This window comes from Stegostoma tigrinum, chromosome 26 (genome assembly GCF_030684315.1).
Source record: "Stegostoma tigrinum isolate sSteTig4 chromosome 26, sSteTig4.hap1, whole genome shotgun sequence".
In the NCBI taxonomy this organism is placed as follows: domain Eukaryota; kingdom Metazoa; phylum Chordata; class Chondrichthyes; order Orectolobiformes; family Stegostomatidae; genus Stegostoma; species Stegostoma tigrinum.
The window spans coordinates 40,098,523-40,118,131 of record NC_081379.1 but is presented as its reverse complement, the minus strand read 5'-3'; the positions used below and the strand labels follow the sequence as shown (position 1 = coordinate 40,118,131).

The 19,609-nt window shown below is 46.1% G+C and overlaps 1 protein-coding gene and 1 long non-coding RNA gene across 4 annotated transcripts in view; one reads left to right on the top strand and one right to left on the bottom strand.

The window, feature by feature from the left end:
- Positions 1-6,287: 6,287 nt before the first annotated feature.
- LOC125464316 (solute carrier family 2, facilitated glucose transporter member 11-like) overlaps positions 6,288-19,609 on the bottom strand; it is a 67,075-nt gene continuing 53,753 nt past the window's right edge. For all 3 annotated transcript variants that reach the window (XM_059655117.1, XM_059655119.1, XM_059655118.1), the window contains 2 exons: positions 17,493-17,620; positions 6,288-6,755 (listed from right to left, as the gene is read on the bottom strand). In XM_059655117.1, the coding sequence (XP_059511100.1) occupies positions 6,537-6,755; positions 17,493-17,620 (347 nt within the window). In that variant the 3' untranslated portion in view covers positions 6,288-6,536. The remainder of the gene's footprint in view (positions 6,756-17,492; positions 17,621-19,609) is intronic.
- LOC132211004 (uncharacterized) lies at positions 6,553-15,823 on the top strand. Its single transcript, XR_009447284.1, has 3 exons — positions 6,553-6,784; positions 9,065-9,141; positions 15,430-15,823. It is a non-coding gene; the product is annotated as an uncharacterized LOC132211004 (long non-coding RNA).

Here is a 19,609-nt window from a genome sequence, read left to right as displayed (position 1 = left end):
ATCTGGTGCCCTTGTTCTTTGAGGTGGGAGAATTCGCAGTTTGGAAGGTGCAATGAAAGGAGACTTGGCAAATTATTGAAGCGAACTGTGCAGAGTGGCATCTGTCCATCGGTACTGATTAGAGTGAATGCTGAAGGTGGTGGATGGGGTCCAAATCAAGCAGGGTGCTTTGTCCTAGATTGTCATCATGATTTTGAGTATTGGAGCTGCACCCACCCAGCTAAGTAGCCAATATTCCATCACGCTCCTGATTCCTGGCTTGCTGATGGTGGATAGATTCTGGGGAGTCTTGGTGTGTGGGGGTGTGTATTGTTTGACATTTGTAGGGCTCTAATGTATTTTGTCACTCATTAGCCCAAGCCTGGCTATTGTCTGGGTCTTACTTCATTTGGGTGTGGAATACTTCAGGATCTGAGGGTTTGCAAATGATGCTGAACATTCTGCAATCATCCCCCGTTCTGACCTTATGATGGAGGGAAGGTCATCGATGAAGCAGCTGCAGATGGTTGGGCCTGGGACACTACCCTAAGGAGCTGCTGCAGTTACCTCCTGGGACGGAGATACAATTTTGTCTGAAATTGGATTATTATGCGTTATTGCATTAAAATGTGAATTATTAACACTGGTTAATGTACAGTACGATCGTACAACACAAGCAGGCCATTTGGCCCATCAGGTCCATGTGGAAAAACTATCCTATTTGTCCCACTCCCCAGCCTGTTCCCTTTGGCTTTGCAGTTGTTTCCCTACTCAAATATTTATCCAACTTCTTTTTGAAAGTTATTAGATCTACTTTTACAATAGTTGCAGGCAGTCAACTATTTTACATGTTTGTCTCTTTTATTCCTCACATTCTTTCTCATTCTTTTGCCAATGAAGTTAAGTTTGTGATTCTCTTGTTACCTGTCAGTCTACCACTGGAAACAGTTGCTGTTTTTATTTATTGAAGCTGTTCACAATTTTAAATACCTAAATCAAAACTCCCGTGACTGTCTCATCTAAAGAACATCACCAGCTTCTCCAGTCTGTCCCAGTAATTGGAATCACTTATTCCTGGTACTGTTGCACTCTGTTCAGCACCCTGCAGTGTAAAAGGGTGGGGTCTAAAATTGACCACAATGTTCTAATTGAAGCTTAGCCCAGCGTTTTATAAAGATTTAATATAACTCCTTGGCTTTTATACTAAAAGTGCTGGGTTTCACGGCCTCTCAGCAGCATATTTGAAGATGGGGTTTGCTTGTACAACATAATGGTTGGCTGTTGTTCTCCAGGATTTCACATTACAGAGTGGCAAAGTTGGCACTCAGCGTTTGAGGAACGGCAGTGGCTAATTACTCACCACTGGAGAGCCTTGTTGCACTGCTGCCAAGCCCCGGGCAAAATGGGCTACTAGCAGGCTGCTGTCGGGAGGAAGAGGGTGGTACCCCTGATTCGTGGTCTTCTGTGTCCATCAGAGGCATCCCTGACGACTCCCGCCTCCACTTCCAAGAAGACAGCATTCCCCAACTGCACCCCGACTCCAGCCCCGGTCCCTAAACCTTGTGCTCAAACCCCCCACATACACACACACACACACACACGTATACACACACACATATACGCACACATACACACACATATACACGTATACACACATATACACACACACAACCACACATATACACGCGCACATATATACACACATATACACACACACACATACACACACATATACATGCACACATATATACACACCCATACACATGCATACACACATATACACACACACATATCTACACAAACACACACACATATACACACACACATATACACATACACACCTATACACACAAACATACACACACATATACACACACATAAACATGCACACATTTACACACAAACATATACATGCACACATACACGTGCACACATATACATGTGCATACATACACACACATACACGTGCACACATATACGTGCACACATATAAACGCACACATATACATGCACACACATATACACACACACATACACACACAAAGACATATACATGCACACGCACATATACATGCACACATACACACACACATATACATGCACACATATACACACATATACATGCACACACGTATACACACACATATACACGCACGCATTTACACACAAACATATACATGCACACATATACATGCGCATATATACACACATACACGCATACATATACACGTGCACACATATACACGCACACATATAAACGCACACATATAAATGCACACACATATACACACACAAAGACATATACACGCACACGCACATATACATGCACACATACACACACATATACATGCACACATATACATGCACACACGTATACACACACATGTACATGCACACATTAATACACAAACATATACACGCACACATACACGCGACACATATACATGCGCACACATATACACGCACACATACACACGCACAGACATATACATGCACACGCACATATACACGCACACATATACAAACACACATATACACGCACACACATATACATGCACGCGCATATACACGCAAACACACATATACACAGACACACATACACGCGCACACATGTATACATGCACACACACATATACATACACATACATATACATGCACACACACACAAATACACACACACACACATCCAGACTTTATCATCTCTGCATCTGCTGGGTCATCCCTATACACACACACACACGTTGACATACACCCACAATTTAAATGTCCACATGTCTATTCTTGACATGCTGCAGTGTTCCAGTGAATCACACCACAAACTCGAGGAACAACATCTCATCTTCACACTAGGCACTTTTCAGCTTTCTGGACTTAATATCGAGTTCACTTAAGCTGAACTATCAACACCCTTTCTCCAACAGCACTCTGCAACCACTACCCCAACGACCCCACCCCCCCCCCAAACTGTAGCATAAATGCTGTCACCTCCACACTTCACTTTGACTCTGTTGAAGAGTTATGTAGACTTGAAATGTTAGCTTGTTCTCTCACCATGGATGTTGTTTTCTTTACAGATTCTAGTATCTTCAGTAATTTGTTCCTTCACACAATTTAATGCTGATCTCACTCTTAGACCACCTCTGCAGCTGCAAAATTCTTTTCTTCGCTCTATTCTACTACGCTAATGCACTGCATATGGTCTGATCTGCCTGTACTGCATGCAAAACAAAACTTCCACTGTACCTAGTTACATGTGACAATAATAAATCAAATCAAAAAGTATTTCCAAACATACACACACACACATCCATAAATACACATATCCATATACACATACAAATACATATACAGACCCATATGCACATGCATACATGCCCATACACATACAGAAACACGCACATAACACACCCCCATACACACACCCCTATATACACACCCACAGACCTGTACCACCACACCCTCCCACGCACACACACAGCAATGCACACACACCCATACACACACACACCTATGCACACACACCCATATGCACACATACACACACACCTATGCACACACACCCATATACACACACGCACACCTATACACACACACACATACACACGTATACACACAGATACATATACACATGCACATACACACACACATATACATACACACAGATACACACACCCATACACACACTCATATACACACACGTATACACACACCCATATACACACACACATACACAGACACATATACATACATACACCTATACACATATATACACACCCATACACATATACACACAAACATGTACACACACCCATACACATATACACACAAACACATACATACATTCACATACACAGATACATACACGCATGTAGACACACTTACATGTCTCCACAACCATACACATGCCTATACACGTATATAAACACACATACACATATGAACACACTCCGACACACACATATGCACACACACATACATATATACGCACACCCGTACACATATACACACAAACATATACATATACACATATAAAAACACACATATACACACATCCATACACGTATACACACCCATACATACACCCATACACATATACACACACATACACACATGCACACACTCATAGGCACACACATATACGCACATGCACACACACATACACACACACACCCAAACACACACACATACACCCATACACACCCATACCCATAAACACACACGCACCCATACACACATGCATACACACACACACATACACACATGCACACACCCCTACATATACACACACACACCCATACACACAATTACATACACACACACAGACACACATACACACACCCATACCCATAAACACACACGCACATATATACACACACACACACACACACACACACACATACCCATACACTCTCAGTCCTTGTTGCTGGCTCCCTCTACAGGCTATGCCATAGTCCTAGCAGTGGCCACCACTCCATCCTTCCAATTCCTGTTCGCTGACCCCCGTCTTCTGCCTGCCCTCCTAATCAGTCTGGAAAGCAGGTTGGGGGTTGGGGGAGTGAGGAAGGGGTGAGCCTTGCTTCAGACGGGGCCCTTTTTGAGGCCGAGGCCCAGGTCCTAAACACAAAGATTACTTGACTCGCTGAACATGCACGATGCTGCCAGGAAATTTCACCATGTGGTGTAGCTCCCTAACACCCATCGGTAATATCCCGGCAGCAATCGGAACAGGATTTTAACTGAATTTAACACTTAGGAGACCTTCGCTATCTCCCTCCCAATTTTTTTCTCTCTGAAATACTGCTTGTATCTTCTCATCTCCCACCGTGTCCCTCTCCCTCAAGTGCCCTTATTCTAGTTTGCTTTATCTCTTCAGGGGAGACAGCGGTGATCAGAATGCATCTCATTTCCTCAAACCAACCTCCTTCAGGACTGAGCTGGGTGACAGATCTGAAACTGTCTCTGATGAAGAGCTCCCTGAAGCCGAAATAAAAGCTAAATACTGGAAATCTGTGGAGGGATAAACAAAGTTAATGTTTGGTCTGAAGCTTGTGGTTCTGTGTAAAGGACATGTGAAGTTCAGAGATAGTAAGAACTGGTGATGCTGGAGTTAGAGATAACACAGTGTGGAGCTGGAGGAACACAGCAGGCCAGACAGCATCAGAGGAGCAGGAAAGTTGACATTTCGGGTCATTTCAGAAGTGTTGAAATGTCATGTGTAATTTCTGAAGAAGGGTCCTCACCCAAAACGTCAACTTTCCTGCTCTGCGTGAGGTTCAGTGTTGGCAGGGCCTTGTGCATAGCTATTTTGCTGCAGGGATCATTGACACACAATGTAACATAGAACATAGAACATTACAGCACAGTACAGGCCCTTCGGCCCTTGATGTTGTGCCGACCTGTCATACCGATCTCAAGCCCATCTAACCTACACTATTCCATGTACGTCCATATGCTTGTCCAATGACGACTTAAATTTACCTAAAGTTGGCGAATCTACTACCGTTGCAGGCAAAGCGTTCCATTCCCTTACTACTCTGAGTAAAGAAACTACCTCTGACATCTGTCCTATATCTTTCACCCCTCAATTTAAAGCTATGCCCCCTCGTGCTCGCCGTCACCATCCGAGGAAAAAGGCTCTCCCTATCCACCCTATCTAACCCTCTGATTATTTTATATGTTTCAATTAAGTCACCTCTCAACCTTCTTCTCTCTAATGAAAACAGCCTCAAGTCCCTCAGCCTTTCCTCGTAAGACCTTCCCTCCATACCCGGCAACATCCTAGTAAATCTCCTCTGCACCCTTTCCAAAGCTTCCACATCCTTCTTATAATGCGGTGACCAGAACTGTACACAATACTCCAAGTGCAGCCGCACCAGAGTTTTGTACAGCTGCAGCATAACCTCTTGGTTCCGGAACTCGATCCCTCTATTAATAAAAGCTAAGTAACCACGGACAATTTCTATGAAAATGTGAAGGAACAATTTTGAGTGGAGTACAGTTCAATGTTGTGCCCCATAAACTCTCTCTGAGTTCTCTCAAACAGAACTGACTGTCCTGCAGATCCCACTGGCTTCGAGTTCATAATACCCCTGACTTCAGTCCAATGAATTGTAAGTTTTATCAGTGATCCCCCAGACGTAGACATGGCACTTTTCCTGCAGAATTCCATCAAGAGACCTAATACTGTGGGAACTATTGCCTCCCATTGGAAAGTCATTGTGCATTATTTGATTAGTCAACTCCTGGCTCTAGAGCAACAGTCTAGAAAGGAATGGGGTCTCTGGGTGCAATGATGTAACAATTTGTAATAAATCTGGCGTATAAGATTCATTTTATTGAATGCTTTGGTGACGATAGTTGTAAAACTGTTTCGTTTTAATGCTGATGGTTCACTTACGGTGTTGATTCGGACAGTTTTGCAGAAGGCACTGCCTGACATGAAACAAGAAACAAGCTGTAGAAGGTTTCCTGGTGAGAAATACATGGTTCATGAAAGCAAGCAGTTAGGGCGTTTTGTGAAAACGGTGCCGGCCCGGGGCTGTTCGCCTCTTCCCTGCTCACGCTCGGGTCGATAAAGTCTCGGTCTGGTTTGGAACAGCCGGCCTTTTTCGGAAGATGGACCACATTCCCTTCCGTGCGATGCGCAGATTGTTAAACTCCTCGTTGATCTGAAGAAGCGTTTTCCCCTTCGTTTCAGGAAGGACGTAAAACGTGAAGAGCGAAGCCAAAAAGCAGCTTACGACAAAAAGAATGAAGGAGAAAGGCCCCAGGACCTCCTGTAAAGAGAGGAGCGAATTAATGAGAGGTGGCCTTCATTCTATACCTGGCTGGTTCCCATTGCTGTGCATTAAGGGAGGTTTAGACACCCATTGAAAAACTGATAGCTGTTTTTAAGATAATAAAATGTGAGGCTGGATGAACACAGCAGGCCAAGCAGCATCTCAGGAGCACAAAAGCTGACGTTTCGGGCCTAGACCCTTCATCAGAGAGGGGGATGGGGAGAGGGTTCTGAAATAAATAGGGAGAGAGGGGGAGGTGGACCGAAGATGGAGAGAAAAGATGATAGGTGGAGAGAGTGTAGGTGGGGAGGTAGGGAGGGGATAGGTCAGTCCAGGGAAGACGGACAGGTCAAGGAGGTGGGATGAGGTTAGTAGGTAGCTGGGGGTGCGGCTTGGGGTGGGAGGAAGGGATGGGTGAGAGGAAGAACCGGTTAGGGAGGCAGAGACAGGTTGGACTGGTTTTGGGATGCAGTGGGTGGGGGGGAAGAGCTGGGCTGGTTGTGTGGTGCAGTGGGGGGAGGGGATGAACTGGGCTGGTTTAGGGAGGCAGTTGGGGAAGGGGAGATTTTGAAACTGGTGAAGTCCACATTGATACCATATGGCTGCAGGGTTCCCAGGCGGAATATGAGTTGCTGTTCCTGCAACCTTCGGGTGGCATCATTGTGGCAGTGCAGGAGGCCCATGATGGACATGTCATCAAGAGAATGGAAGGGGGAGTGGAAATGGTTTGCGACTGGGAGGTGCAGTTGTTTGTTGCGAACTGAGCGGAGGTGTTCTGCAAAGCGGTCCCCAAGCCTCCGCTTGGTGTCCCCAATGTAGAGGAAGCCGCACCGGGTACAGTGGATGCAGTATACCACATTGGCAGATGTGCAGGTGAACCTCTGCTTAATGTGGAATGTCATCTTGGGGCCTGGGATGGGGGTGAGGGAGGAGGTGTGGGGACAAGTGTAGCATTTCCTGCGGTTGCAGGGGAAGGTGCCGGGTGTGGTGGGGTTGGAGGGCAGTGTGGAGCGAACAAGGGAGTCACGGAGAGAGTGGTCTCTCCGGAAAGCAGACAGGGGAGGAGATGGAAAAATGTCTTGGGTGGTGGGGTCGGATTGTAAATGGCGGAAGTGTCGGAGGATAATGCGTTGTATCCGGAGGTTGGTAGGGTGGTGTGTGAGAACGAGGGGGATCCTCTTGGGGCGGTTGTGGCGGGGGCGGGGTGTGAGGGATGTGTCGCGGGAAATGCGGGAGACGCGGTCAAGGGCGTTCTCGATCACCATGGGGGGAAAGTTGCGCTGTTTTTAAGAACCCACTTGGGTGGTGATTGAAAGCCAGACTTCGGGTCTTTACCATCAATTAGATTCTTAAAGAAGAGCAGCAAATATATCAACTTCATAAAATGTTCTACTCAGGAATGCTCCGTCACTCTGCAAATTTCACAGCTTAAACTATGTTCAGAAATACAAACAACGGCTAACCTCTGACCTGCCTCCCAGGTACATTTGAGAATGACATTCTGTTTCTGAACAGAAATCTAAACGCTGAAGCTTTCATTTTTGCCCACAGCTGACCCGAGATCAGAAACATCGTATGTAAATCCAGGCCTAGTGAGTGCGACTCACTGTGACATATAATATTGATGCATCGTAAACTCTAATATACAGTAATTAAATAAGTTACAATCTCCTTTATTAAGAGGCAGTAAACAACATTATCTCTTAATTTACAAAGCAGCTTGTCCTCAGAGGTTTCTCCTAGAACCAATCTACCAGTGAGGTAGCAATAAAAAAGGACATGTTTACAGCTCAGCCACGGAATATAGTTCTACATACTGGACCTTGAGTTCAACACCCTGTTAAACTGCTGGCCTGTGCTAAATGCTGCAAAGTGGAAGAGTAATTATAGTGGATTTCAATCACTCAAGTATTGACTGCAATAGATTGAATGCAAGGTAGAAAGGGAACAAAATTCTCAATTTGTACCCAGGAGAACTTTTTTAGCCAATATGTAGAACGTCCAATGGGGGAGGGGGAGCTTCTAGATGTAATATTAGGAAATGAGCCTGGATAAGTGGAATGCATAACAATGAGGTGGCTCAGTGGTTAGCACTGCAGCCTCACAGCACCAGGGACCCGGGTTCGATTCCAGCCTCGGGTGACTGCCTGTGTGGAGTTTGCACATTCTCCCCATGTCTCCGTGGGTTTCCTCCGGGTGCTCTGGGTTCCTCCCATAATAACAAAGGTGTGAAGCATAGATGGATGCAAAGCTCTGTAGCTCAGGTTGTTGACTTGCTTGCTGAGCTGGCTTGTTTTCATTCAAAGATTTCATCACCATGCTAGGTGGCATCATCAGTGGAGCCTCAGATGAGCTCGGAATTTATACTGTCCGGTCCGTTACGGTGAGTAGTAACATTTCTGGTTTCATTCTGTATGGGTTTGTATATGGGGTCCAATTTTATATGTTTGTTGATTGTATTCGGGGTGGAGAACGATGCCTGTAGAAATTCCCATGTGTGTCTACGTTTGGCTTGTCCTGCTATGGTTACGTTATCCCAGCTAAACTGATGGCCTTTGTTTCTGAGTGTGCCAATATTAGGGAGACCTTGTTGTGCCATTTTGCTGCTAGCTGATGTTCTGATAGCTAGTTTCCTCCCTGTCTGTCCGAAGTAATATTTGTGGCAGTCGTTGAGTGGTGTTTTGTAAACTACGTTGGTTCTGCCTGTTGTGGGAATGGGGTCTTTAATCTTTGTGAGTGTTTGTTGTAGAGTGGCTGTGGCTGTGTGCCACCATAATTCCTCGTGGCCTTAGGAGTCTTGTTGTCAGTTCAGATATGCTCTTGATGTAGGGCAGTGTGTTAGGGCGTACTGTGTACTCCTGTTGTTGTCTATTCAGTAGGCAACTGCAGATGAAGTTGAGGCGATATCTTTTAATATCGAGGTGGATTGGCCATGCTAAATTGACCATAGTGCCCAGGGATGTGTAGATTAGATGAGTTAGCCATGGAAAATGCAGTATTACAGGGATAGGGTAGGGGTGTGGGTGTGGGTGGGATGCTGTTCGGAGGGTCAGTGTGGGCTTGATGGGTGGAATGGCCTGCTTCCACACTGTGGCGATTCTGTGATAGGAAGGCATTTTTGGAGATTGTGATCATAATTCAGTTAGATTTAGGATAGGTATGGAAAAGGATAAGGATGGGGCAGGAATAAAAGTTCTAAACTGGGAAGAGACTAAGTTACTAAGATACAAGTTGGCTCAGTAGGAAGCAGCTACTTTCAGATAAATCTGTGTCAGAGCAGCAGGAAGCATTCGAAGGCGAAATAGCAAGAAAACAGTGTAAATAGGTTCCTGTAAAGACAAATAATAGGATCATGTTCAGAGGACCTGGGATGATAGAGGCATAAAGGTTAAGATTAAGAAAGAAAGAGAAACTTATGACAGATACTGAAGGTTAATACAGCAGAGCCTAAAGGGATATAAAAAGTGCTGGGAGGCTTCAAAAAGAAATTACGAGAGCCAAGAGAATGCATTTGAAAGCACTGGCAAGTAGAATAAAGGAAAACACAAAGGATTTTTAAAAATAAAATTAAAAAGAACAAGAGACTATCTAAGGAAAGAGTAGGGACTGAAAGGTAATCTGTGTGTGGCCCCAGAAGATGTTAGCATAATCCTCAATAGATACTTTGAGTTGGTCTTCACAACAGTAAAGGATAACACAGATGTAGATGTCAGGGTGAAAAATATTATAAGAAATTAACAGAGTGAGAGAGGAGGTGCTGGTAGGTTTAGCAGATTAAAACGTAGATAGATTTGCAGGCCCAGATAAAAGTAATGAAAGAAGATAGAGACGATAACAGTGGCATAGAAGGAGAGATAGAAGCCACTCAGAAAACCTCCTACAGTCTGATTACCTAACAGTGAAATAGGTGACATTTCGACACTGTTTATTTAGAGAAAGGGCAATGGGAATTAAATAAGTATTTGATTTGAGTGATGCAGTGATGGTATGATATTTCTCAGCTGAGTCTGTGTTGTTGAATGTGGATTGCGTTTAGCTTAAAGCAAACTTCAATTAGTATGAGAAACAAAAATTCACAGACTCCTTTATGTTTCACATTGATGATCTGTGGGGAGATAAAATATAAAGGAAATTTAAAAGATTAGCAATCAGGTCTTGGAGGCCTTAAATATGCCTGTGTACTGAGGCATCAAGCAGAATATATAAGAAGTATTTTGGATTAACATTTTTACTTGGAAAGTGCTAATAGCATTCCAATATATTGAGCCAGATCCTCTCAGAAGGATTATCAGTGAAGAAGCAGACCAGATAATAAGAGATAATGGGAACTGCAGATGCTGGAGGATCCAAGATAACAAAGTGTGGAGCTGGATGAACACAGCAGGCCAAGCAACATCTTAGGAGCACAAAAGCTGACGTTTCGGGCCTAGACCCTTCATCAGAGGGGCTCTCTGATGAAGGGTCTAGGCCCGAAAAGTCAGCTTTTGTGCTCCTAAGATGCCGCTTGGCCTGCTGTGTTCATCCAGCTCCACACGTTGTGATGTTAGACCAGATAATAAGTTTGATTGGACAGTTAAATTGGTCCTGCACTCAGGCTAGATTCAAAGCTAGTTAAGATGTATGCGGAACATGCTACTATCGAAGAAATATCAGAATCAGATAAAGATATTAAATTCCAAAAAATACACACTAACATTCCCAGCTTTGGAAGATTAAAAAAAAATCCTAGCCCTTCTTCATGATGTTGCACAGGCTGGACTTCTCGATAGGTATTCTCATATGACAGTGTCTGTCATATACTTGATGGGAAAGAATACTAAATGTTACCCATTGACCATGGAATCTAAAAAAAAATTCATTAAAAGCACCTTAGCTGCTGAAATCAGAGATAATGGGAACTGCAGATGCTGGAGAATTCCAAGATCATAAAACGTGAGGCTAGATGAACACAGCAGGCCAAGCAGCATCTCAGGAGCACAAAAGCTGACGTTTCGGGCCTAGACCCTTCATCGGAGAGGGGGATGGGGAGAGGGAACTGGAATAAATAGGGAGAGAGGGGGAGGCAGACCGAAGATGGAGAGTAAAGAAGATAGGTGGAGAGAGTATAGGTGGGGAGGTAGGGAGGGGATAGGTCAGTCCAGGGAAGACGGACAGGTCAAGGAGGTGGGATGAGGTTAGTAGGTAGCTGGGGGTGCGGCTTGGGGTGGGAGGAAGGGATGGGTGAGAGGAAGAACCGGTTAGGGAGGCAGAGACAGGTTGGACTGGTTTTGGGATGCAGTGGGTGGGGGGGAAGAGCTGGGCTGGTTGTGTGGTGCAGTCAGGGGAGGGGACGAACTAGGCTGGTTTAGGGATGCAGTAGGGGAAGGGGAGATTTTGAAACTGGTGAAGTCCACATTGATACCATATGGCTGCAGGGTTCCCAAGCGGAATATGAGTTGCTGTTCCTGCAACCTTCGGGTGGCATCATTGTGGCAGTGCAGGAGGCCCATGATGGACATGTCATCTGGAGAATGGGAGGGGGAGTGGAAATGGTTTGCGACTGGGAGGTGCAGTTGTTTGTTGCGAACTGAGCGGAGGTGTTCTGCAAAGCGGTCCCCAAGCCTCCGCTTGGTTTCCCCAATGTAGAGGAAGCCGCACCGGGTACAGTGGATGCAGTATACCACATTGGCAGATGTGCAGGTGAACCTCTGCTTAATGTGGAATGTCATCTTGGGGCCTGCGATAGGGGTGAGGGAGGAGGTGTGGGGACAAGTGTAGCATTTCCTGCGGTTGCAGGGGAAGGTGCCGGGTGTGGTGGGGTTGGAGGGCAGTGTGGAGCGAACAAGGGAGTCACGGAGAGAGTGGTCTCTCCGGAAAGCAGACAGGGGAGGGGATGGAAAAATGTCTTGGGTGGTGGGGTCGGATTGTAAATGGCGGAAGTGTCGGAGGATGATGCGTTGTATCCGGAGGTTGGTGGGGTGGTGTGTGAGAACGAGGGGGATCCTCTTGGGGCGGTTGTGGCGGGGGCGGGGTGTGAGGGATGTGTTGCGGGAAATACGGGAGACGCGGTCAAGGGCGTTCTCGATCACTGTGGGGGGAAAGTTGCGGTCCTTAAAGAACTTGGACATCTGGGATGTGCGGGAGTGGAATGTCTGATCGTGGGAGCAGATGCGGGAGTGGAATGGGAGTGGAATCATCTCCAACACCATTCACGACCTCATCACCTCAGGGGACCTCCCACGCACAGCCTCCAACCTCATTGTTCCCCAACCCCGCACGGCCCGTTTCTATCTCCTTCCCAAAATCCACAAACCTGCCTGCCCTGGTCGACCCATCGTCTCAGCCTGCTCCTGCCCCACCGAACTCATCTCCACCTATCTGGACTCCATTTTCTCCCCTTTGGTCCAGGAACTCCCCACCTACGTCCGTGACACCACCCACGCCCTCCACCTCCTCCACGACTTCCAATTCCCTGGCCCCCAACCCCTCATATTCACCATGGACGTCCAGTCCCTGTACACCTGCATTCCGCACGGAGATGGCCTCAAGGCCCTCCACTTCTTCCTGTCCCGCAGGCCCGACCAGTCCCCCTCCACCGACACTCTCATCCACCTAGCTCAACTCGTCCTCACACTTAACAACTTCTCTTTTGACTCCTCCCACTTCCTACTGACTAAGGGGGTGGCCATGGGCACCCGCATGGGCCCCAGCTATGCCTGCCTCTTTGTAGGTTACGTGGAACAGTCCCTCTTCCGCACCTACACAGGCCCCAAACCCCACCTCTTCCTCCGGTACATTGATGACTGTATCGGCGCCGCCTCTTGCTCCCCAGAGGAGCTCGAACAGTTCATCCAATTCACCAACACCTTCCACCCCAACCTTCAGTTCACCTGGGCCATCTCCAGCACATCCCTCACCTTCCTGGACCTCTCAGTCTCCATCTCAGGCAACCAGCTTGTAACTGATGTCCATTTCAAGTCCACCGACTCCCACAGCTACCTAGAATACACCTCCTCCCACCCACCCTCCTGCAAAAATTCCATCCCCTATTCCCAATTCCTCCGCCTCCGCTGCATCTGCTCCCACGATAAGACATTCCACTCCTGCACATCCCAGATGTCCAAGTTCTTTAAGGACCGCAACTTTCCCCCCACAGTGATCGAGAACGCCCTTGACCGCGTCTCCCGTATTTCCCGCAACACATCCCTCACACCCCGCCCCCGCCACAACCGCCCTAAGAGGATCCCCCTCATTCTCACACACCACCCCACCAACCTCCGGATACAACGCATCATCCTCCGACACTTCTGCCATTTACAATCCGACCCCACCACCCAAGACATTTTTCCATCTCCTCCCCTGTCTGCTTTCCGGAGAGACCACTCTCTCCGTGACTCCCTTGTTCGCTCCACACTGCCCTCCAACCCCACCACACCCGGCACCTTCCCCTGCAACCGCAGGAAATGCTACACTTGTCCCCACACCTCCTCCCTCACCCCTATCGCAGGCCCCAAGATGACATTCCACATTAAGCAGAGGTTCACCTGCACATCTGCCAATGTGGTATACTGCATCCACTGTACCCGGTGCGGCTTCCTCTACATTGGGGAAACCAAGCGGAGGCTTGGGGACCGCTTTGCAGAACACCTCCGCTCAGTTCGCAACAAACAACTGCACCTCCCAGTCGCAAACCATTTCCACTCCCCCTCCCAATCTCCAGATGACATGTCCATCATGGGCCTCCTGCACTGCCACAATGATGCCACCCGAAGGTTGCAGGAACAGCAACTCATATTCCGCCTGGGAACCCTGCAGCCATATGGTATCAATGTGGACTTCACCAGTTTCAAAATCTCCCCTTCCCCTACTGCATCCCTAAACCAGCCTAGTTCGTCCCCTCCCCCGACTGCACCACACAACCAGCCCAGCTCTTCCCCCCCACCCACTGCATCCTAAAACCAGTCCAACCTGTCTCTGCCTCCCTAACCGGTTCTTCCTCTCACCCATCCCTTCCTCCCACCCCAAGCCGCACCCCCAGCTACCTACTAACCTCATCCCACCTCCTTGACCTGTCCGTCTTCCCTGGACTGACCTATCCCCTCCCTACCTCCCCACCTATACTCTCTCCACCTATCTTCTTTACTCTCCATCTTCGGTCCGCCTCCCCCTCTCTCCCTATTTATTCCAGTTCCCTCTCCCCATCCCCCTCTCTGATGAAGGGTCTAGGCCCGAAACGTCAGCTTTTGTGCTCCTGAGATGCTGCTTGGCCTGCTGTGTTCATCCAGCCTCACATTTTATGATCTTAGCTGCTGAAATACCCGCTTTGTGCAAGCAATATATGTGGAGGTGTAAGATAACAAGGTGTAGAGCTGGAAGAACACAGCAGGCCAAGCAATATCAGAGGAGCAGGAAGGCTGACGTTTCAGGTCTGGGCCCTTCTTCAGAAATGAATTCTTCAGAATTTCTGAAGAAGGGTCTAGGCCCAAAACATCAGCCTTCCTGCTCCTCTGATGCTGCTTGGCCTGCTGTGTTCATCCAGCTCTACACCTTGTTATCTCGGATTCTCCAGCATCTGCAGTTCCTACTATAGATGGAGGTGTACTTGTTTAATATTCTGAAGGAAATTTTATGTAAAGACAATTTGAGAAATAAGTTGTTCATACAATGTTATGTGGATAATTGTTCTATTTAGGACAATGTACGTTCGTGTCATGAAGAAGAGATTGAGGATTGATCTTGAGATAATGGGAACTGCAGATGCTGGCGAATCTGAGATAACGAAGTGTGAAGCTGGATGAACACAGCAGGCCAAGCAGCATCTTAGGAGCTGGAAAGCTGACGTTTCGATTGATCTTGTTCGGATGAAGGAAATGTTAGAAAGAACAGAGATTTTCAAAATAGTATGAGTAGCCGCAAGGTCAGACTGTTCCGCAAATATAAAAGTCTTGTTCAAAGAAATGATTGAAGAGGGGTGCCTGGCCGCGTGAGGAGCTATAAGAATAGATGGAATAAAAGTATTTTTTGTTCAGGTTGTTTTGTGTTGAAACTTTTTTTTAGTTAAAAGAACGGAGAGGTTGTTACCATATCAAAAGATGTAGAATATAAGATAAAAACATTTTGTCTATTTTTGATTACTTTGTCTTCAAAGGTTGTATTTTTTTAAAAGAAAGTCAAGCTGCTAACTAGGATGAATTAAATGACAGAGCACATATACAAGGGGAATGAGTCATACAGCCTGGAAACAGACACTTCAGTCCAACCAATCCACTCTGACCATGTTCCCAAACCAAACTAGTCCCATCTGCTTGCTCCTGGCCCAAATCCCTTTCATTCATGAGCTTATCCAAATGTGTTTTAAACTTTGAAGCTGAAGCTGCATCCATCGCTTCCTCGAGCGATTCACGAACTACTCTCTGTGTGAAAAAAGTTGCCCCTTGTGTCCTTTTTAAACCTTTCCCCCTCACCTTGAAAATACACCGCCTAGTTTTAAACTCCCCCACCCTACAGAAAAGATCCTCGACGTTCACCTCCTCTATTCCTCTCACGATTTTATAAACTTCAATAAAGTTATAAACTTCAACCTCTTGCACTCCAGCTAAAAATGTTCCATTCTTCCCAGTCAGTTTTTATATCTCAAACCCCCCATTCCTGGTAGCATCCTGGTAAATCTTGTCTGAGCCCACTCCTGTGTAATCCTATCCTTCCTATAACAGGGTGACCCGGAACTGCACACAGCATTCCACGAGTGGCCTTGCCAGTGTCCTATACAACCTCAACGTGACTTCCCAAGTCCTTGTACTTAGAAGTCTGAGCAATAAAGCCTAGCAGGCAAAACGCCAGCTTCACCACCCTGTCTACCTGTGATGCACATTTCAAAGAATTATGTACCTGAATCCCAGAGGTCTGTCTGTTCTGCAACACTAGCCAGGGCCTTACCATGAACTGTGTGAGTCCTTGTTTGTATTACCAAAATGTGATACCTCACCTTTATCCAAATTAAATTCCGTCTACGATCCTCAGCCAACTGGCACAATTGAGCAAGATCTCTTTGTAATCTCTGAGCACTGTAGTCCACAAAGGAAAGGTGCCTAAAGTTTAATTTCATCAACAGGCTTAGATCGGACGTGAGCAGGAGGTTGAGGTTGAGGCAGTGAGATGACAGTGAGAGGCCACGGACAGTGATAAAACTCACCTTGCTGTGGAGGGCAAAGCAGGATGGATGTTGGAAGTGGATACCTTATTCCTGGAAGTTCCCACATGGCTCTGGATCAGCAGTGAATTGGGCTGCACAGCTCCTGCCTAATTAGTGCTGCAAGCAGTGAGGGGGCGATCCGGATTCCAGGCCCAACTCAGTCCTACCTGCATTCCCAACACTCTTCCAACTGCTGAGGGGTCTTCAACCACCATAACCTAGCTCAAATACTGGTGCCAAGCTCCCTGGGGCTGGCAATTGCTTCAGATCATGAAGCAGTAGATTCTCCTCGAGCCCATTTCAGGAAACCTCGTTTTTACGACCTAGGAATGATCCTCTGACGGTACTTGCTCTATGCTCTGTAAATGACTGAGGTTTCTGCTCCCTCTAGCAGGTCAGACCAGGACTCCTCTTGCACCCTCACTGGTGAGTGCTGCTTCTGTGCAGCCTATTTGTTAACATCCCAAATAATGGGAACGCTCGGGCCTGAGGTTTCCCACAGTCAGTGCCACACCTTCCCAGATGATTACATGGTTAGTCTATATGATGCAAATTTGACTTACAATAATGAAAGGGAAAACCAGTCCCAGAGCAAAGAGGGATAGCCACTGCAGTGAGTTCGCAGCCACTAATGCGATGCATCGGTTGGGTTGAGTGAATAATTCCAATGGTAAGACTCCACTGACACTACCTGGGTTAAAATCAAATGATCATTAGCCATCTCATTGCGCACGCATTCACATACCAAACACAGAAAAAAGTTTGCAATGTTATATACTGTACTACTTTCTTCAGAGATCTAAAGTCACCAACTTGAAGCGTCAAATATCTCCACAGAGGCTGCCGAACAGCCTAAATGTTTTCCAGTGTAATTTATTTTCAGTTCAGATTTTCAGCAGGTGCCATTTTTGAAGCTCTAGGCTTCAGGGGCATCTGAAGAGGTGGCTGTTCTGCCCATCACATAAATGTACAGGACGTTGGTGAGGCCTCTTCTGGAATACTGTGTCCAGTTGTGGTCGCCCAGTTATAGGAAGGCTTTTACTAAACTGGAGAGGGCTCTGAAGAGATTTACCGGGATGTTGCCGGGTTGGGAAGGCCTCAGTTATAAAGAAAGGCTGGGTAAGCTGGAACTTTTTTCACTGGAGTGTATGAGGTTGAGAGGTGACTTTATAAAAGTTTATGAAATAACAAGAGATATGGATAGGGCTAAAGGTAGTTGCTTTTTCCCTAGGATGGGGATTTCAAAATTAAGGGATACATTTTAAAGGTGAGGGGGGGAGATTTAAAAAAGACAACAGGAGCGACTCTTTTACACAGAGGGTAGTTTGTGTGTGGAATGAACTTCCAGAGGAAGTGGTGGATGTGGGCACAGTTACAATGTTTAAAAGACATTGGGATAAGTACTTGAAGGAGAAAAGTTTGGAGGGATGTGGGCCAAGAGCAGGTAGGTGAGACTAGTTTAGTTTACGATGATGTTTGGCATGGACTGGTTGGACCAAAGGGTCTGCTCCTGTACTGTACGACTCTGTGACACGAATTCACACAGTACAGCCAAACAGACTTTATCAAACAGTGAACAGATATGAGAGCAGCAGCAATGACTCTAGACATTTTATAGTTACTCTAAGTGTAACAATTTATCTTCAGATTTGTAATAATTGAGAAGTGGTTGCACCAAATTATAAAGTTTCATCATAGGTGCCAGATCTCTATCTGAATAGCAACACAGCATCTTTAGTGTGGCCACCTCTTGCTGATGACTTCTGTCATACTATTTAATCTTAACAGATTCATTAGATATTAGTGTGACCAGCGAGGTCAGCTTTTAGTCAGATGCAACTCAGTCATCTGCCAGACCACTTCAGAGGACAGTTAACCCTAACCCTCACCCTATCGCTGTGTTCATCCAGCTTCACACCATGTTATCTGAGAAAGGATGCAGATGTCCTAACACATGGGCTTTTTCAAGTATCTGAAGGTCTCACAGTCACCAGGAATTATACTCGAAATTTATATCAGTCTTATTAAATCATTGTAATTAAATGTCCCAGCTGCTGGAGTGGGATTTGAACTCACAAATCTGGAGCGTTAGTCCAGTTTTCTGGATTCCTCATCTCGTATCACAGTCAGCACCCCAGAGAATATAATGGATCAAAATGCTTAGGACATTTAACCCAAATTGAAAAAAAATGTCAGCTATGTATAGATATATAATTATAATCTTTGGAAATACACCACACAATGCTTGTGATTGAAGTCAAACTGAATTGCTTCATGACCAGTTGTGGATAAAAGAAAATACTTGGTCATTTATCAGAGGTTTTGCAGCAAGTGGGTTCATAGAAGAGGGAGTAGTGAATGAATTCATGTCCCTGCTGTCTCAATTTCTCTTCACAGATACTGTCAGACCTGCTGAGCTTTTCCAGCAATTTCTGTTTTTGTTCCTGATTTACAGCATCCTCAGTTCTTTCAGTTTTTGTAAAGGTGGTTGGACCTAGGACACTACCCTGAGAAAGTCTTGAAAGTAAAGCAATTGGTTTCCAACAACCCAAAACCATCTCCTTCGTACTATGTGTGACCTCCAACCAGTGGAAATGTTTCCCCTGATTCCAATTGACTTGAATTCTGCTGAAGCATGCTGTCCTCGCGCCAATAGTACTGATTCCATCCTCATCTCTGG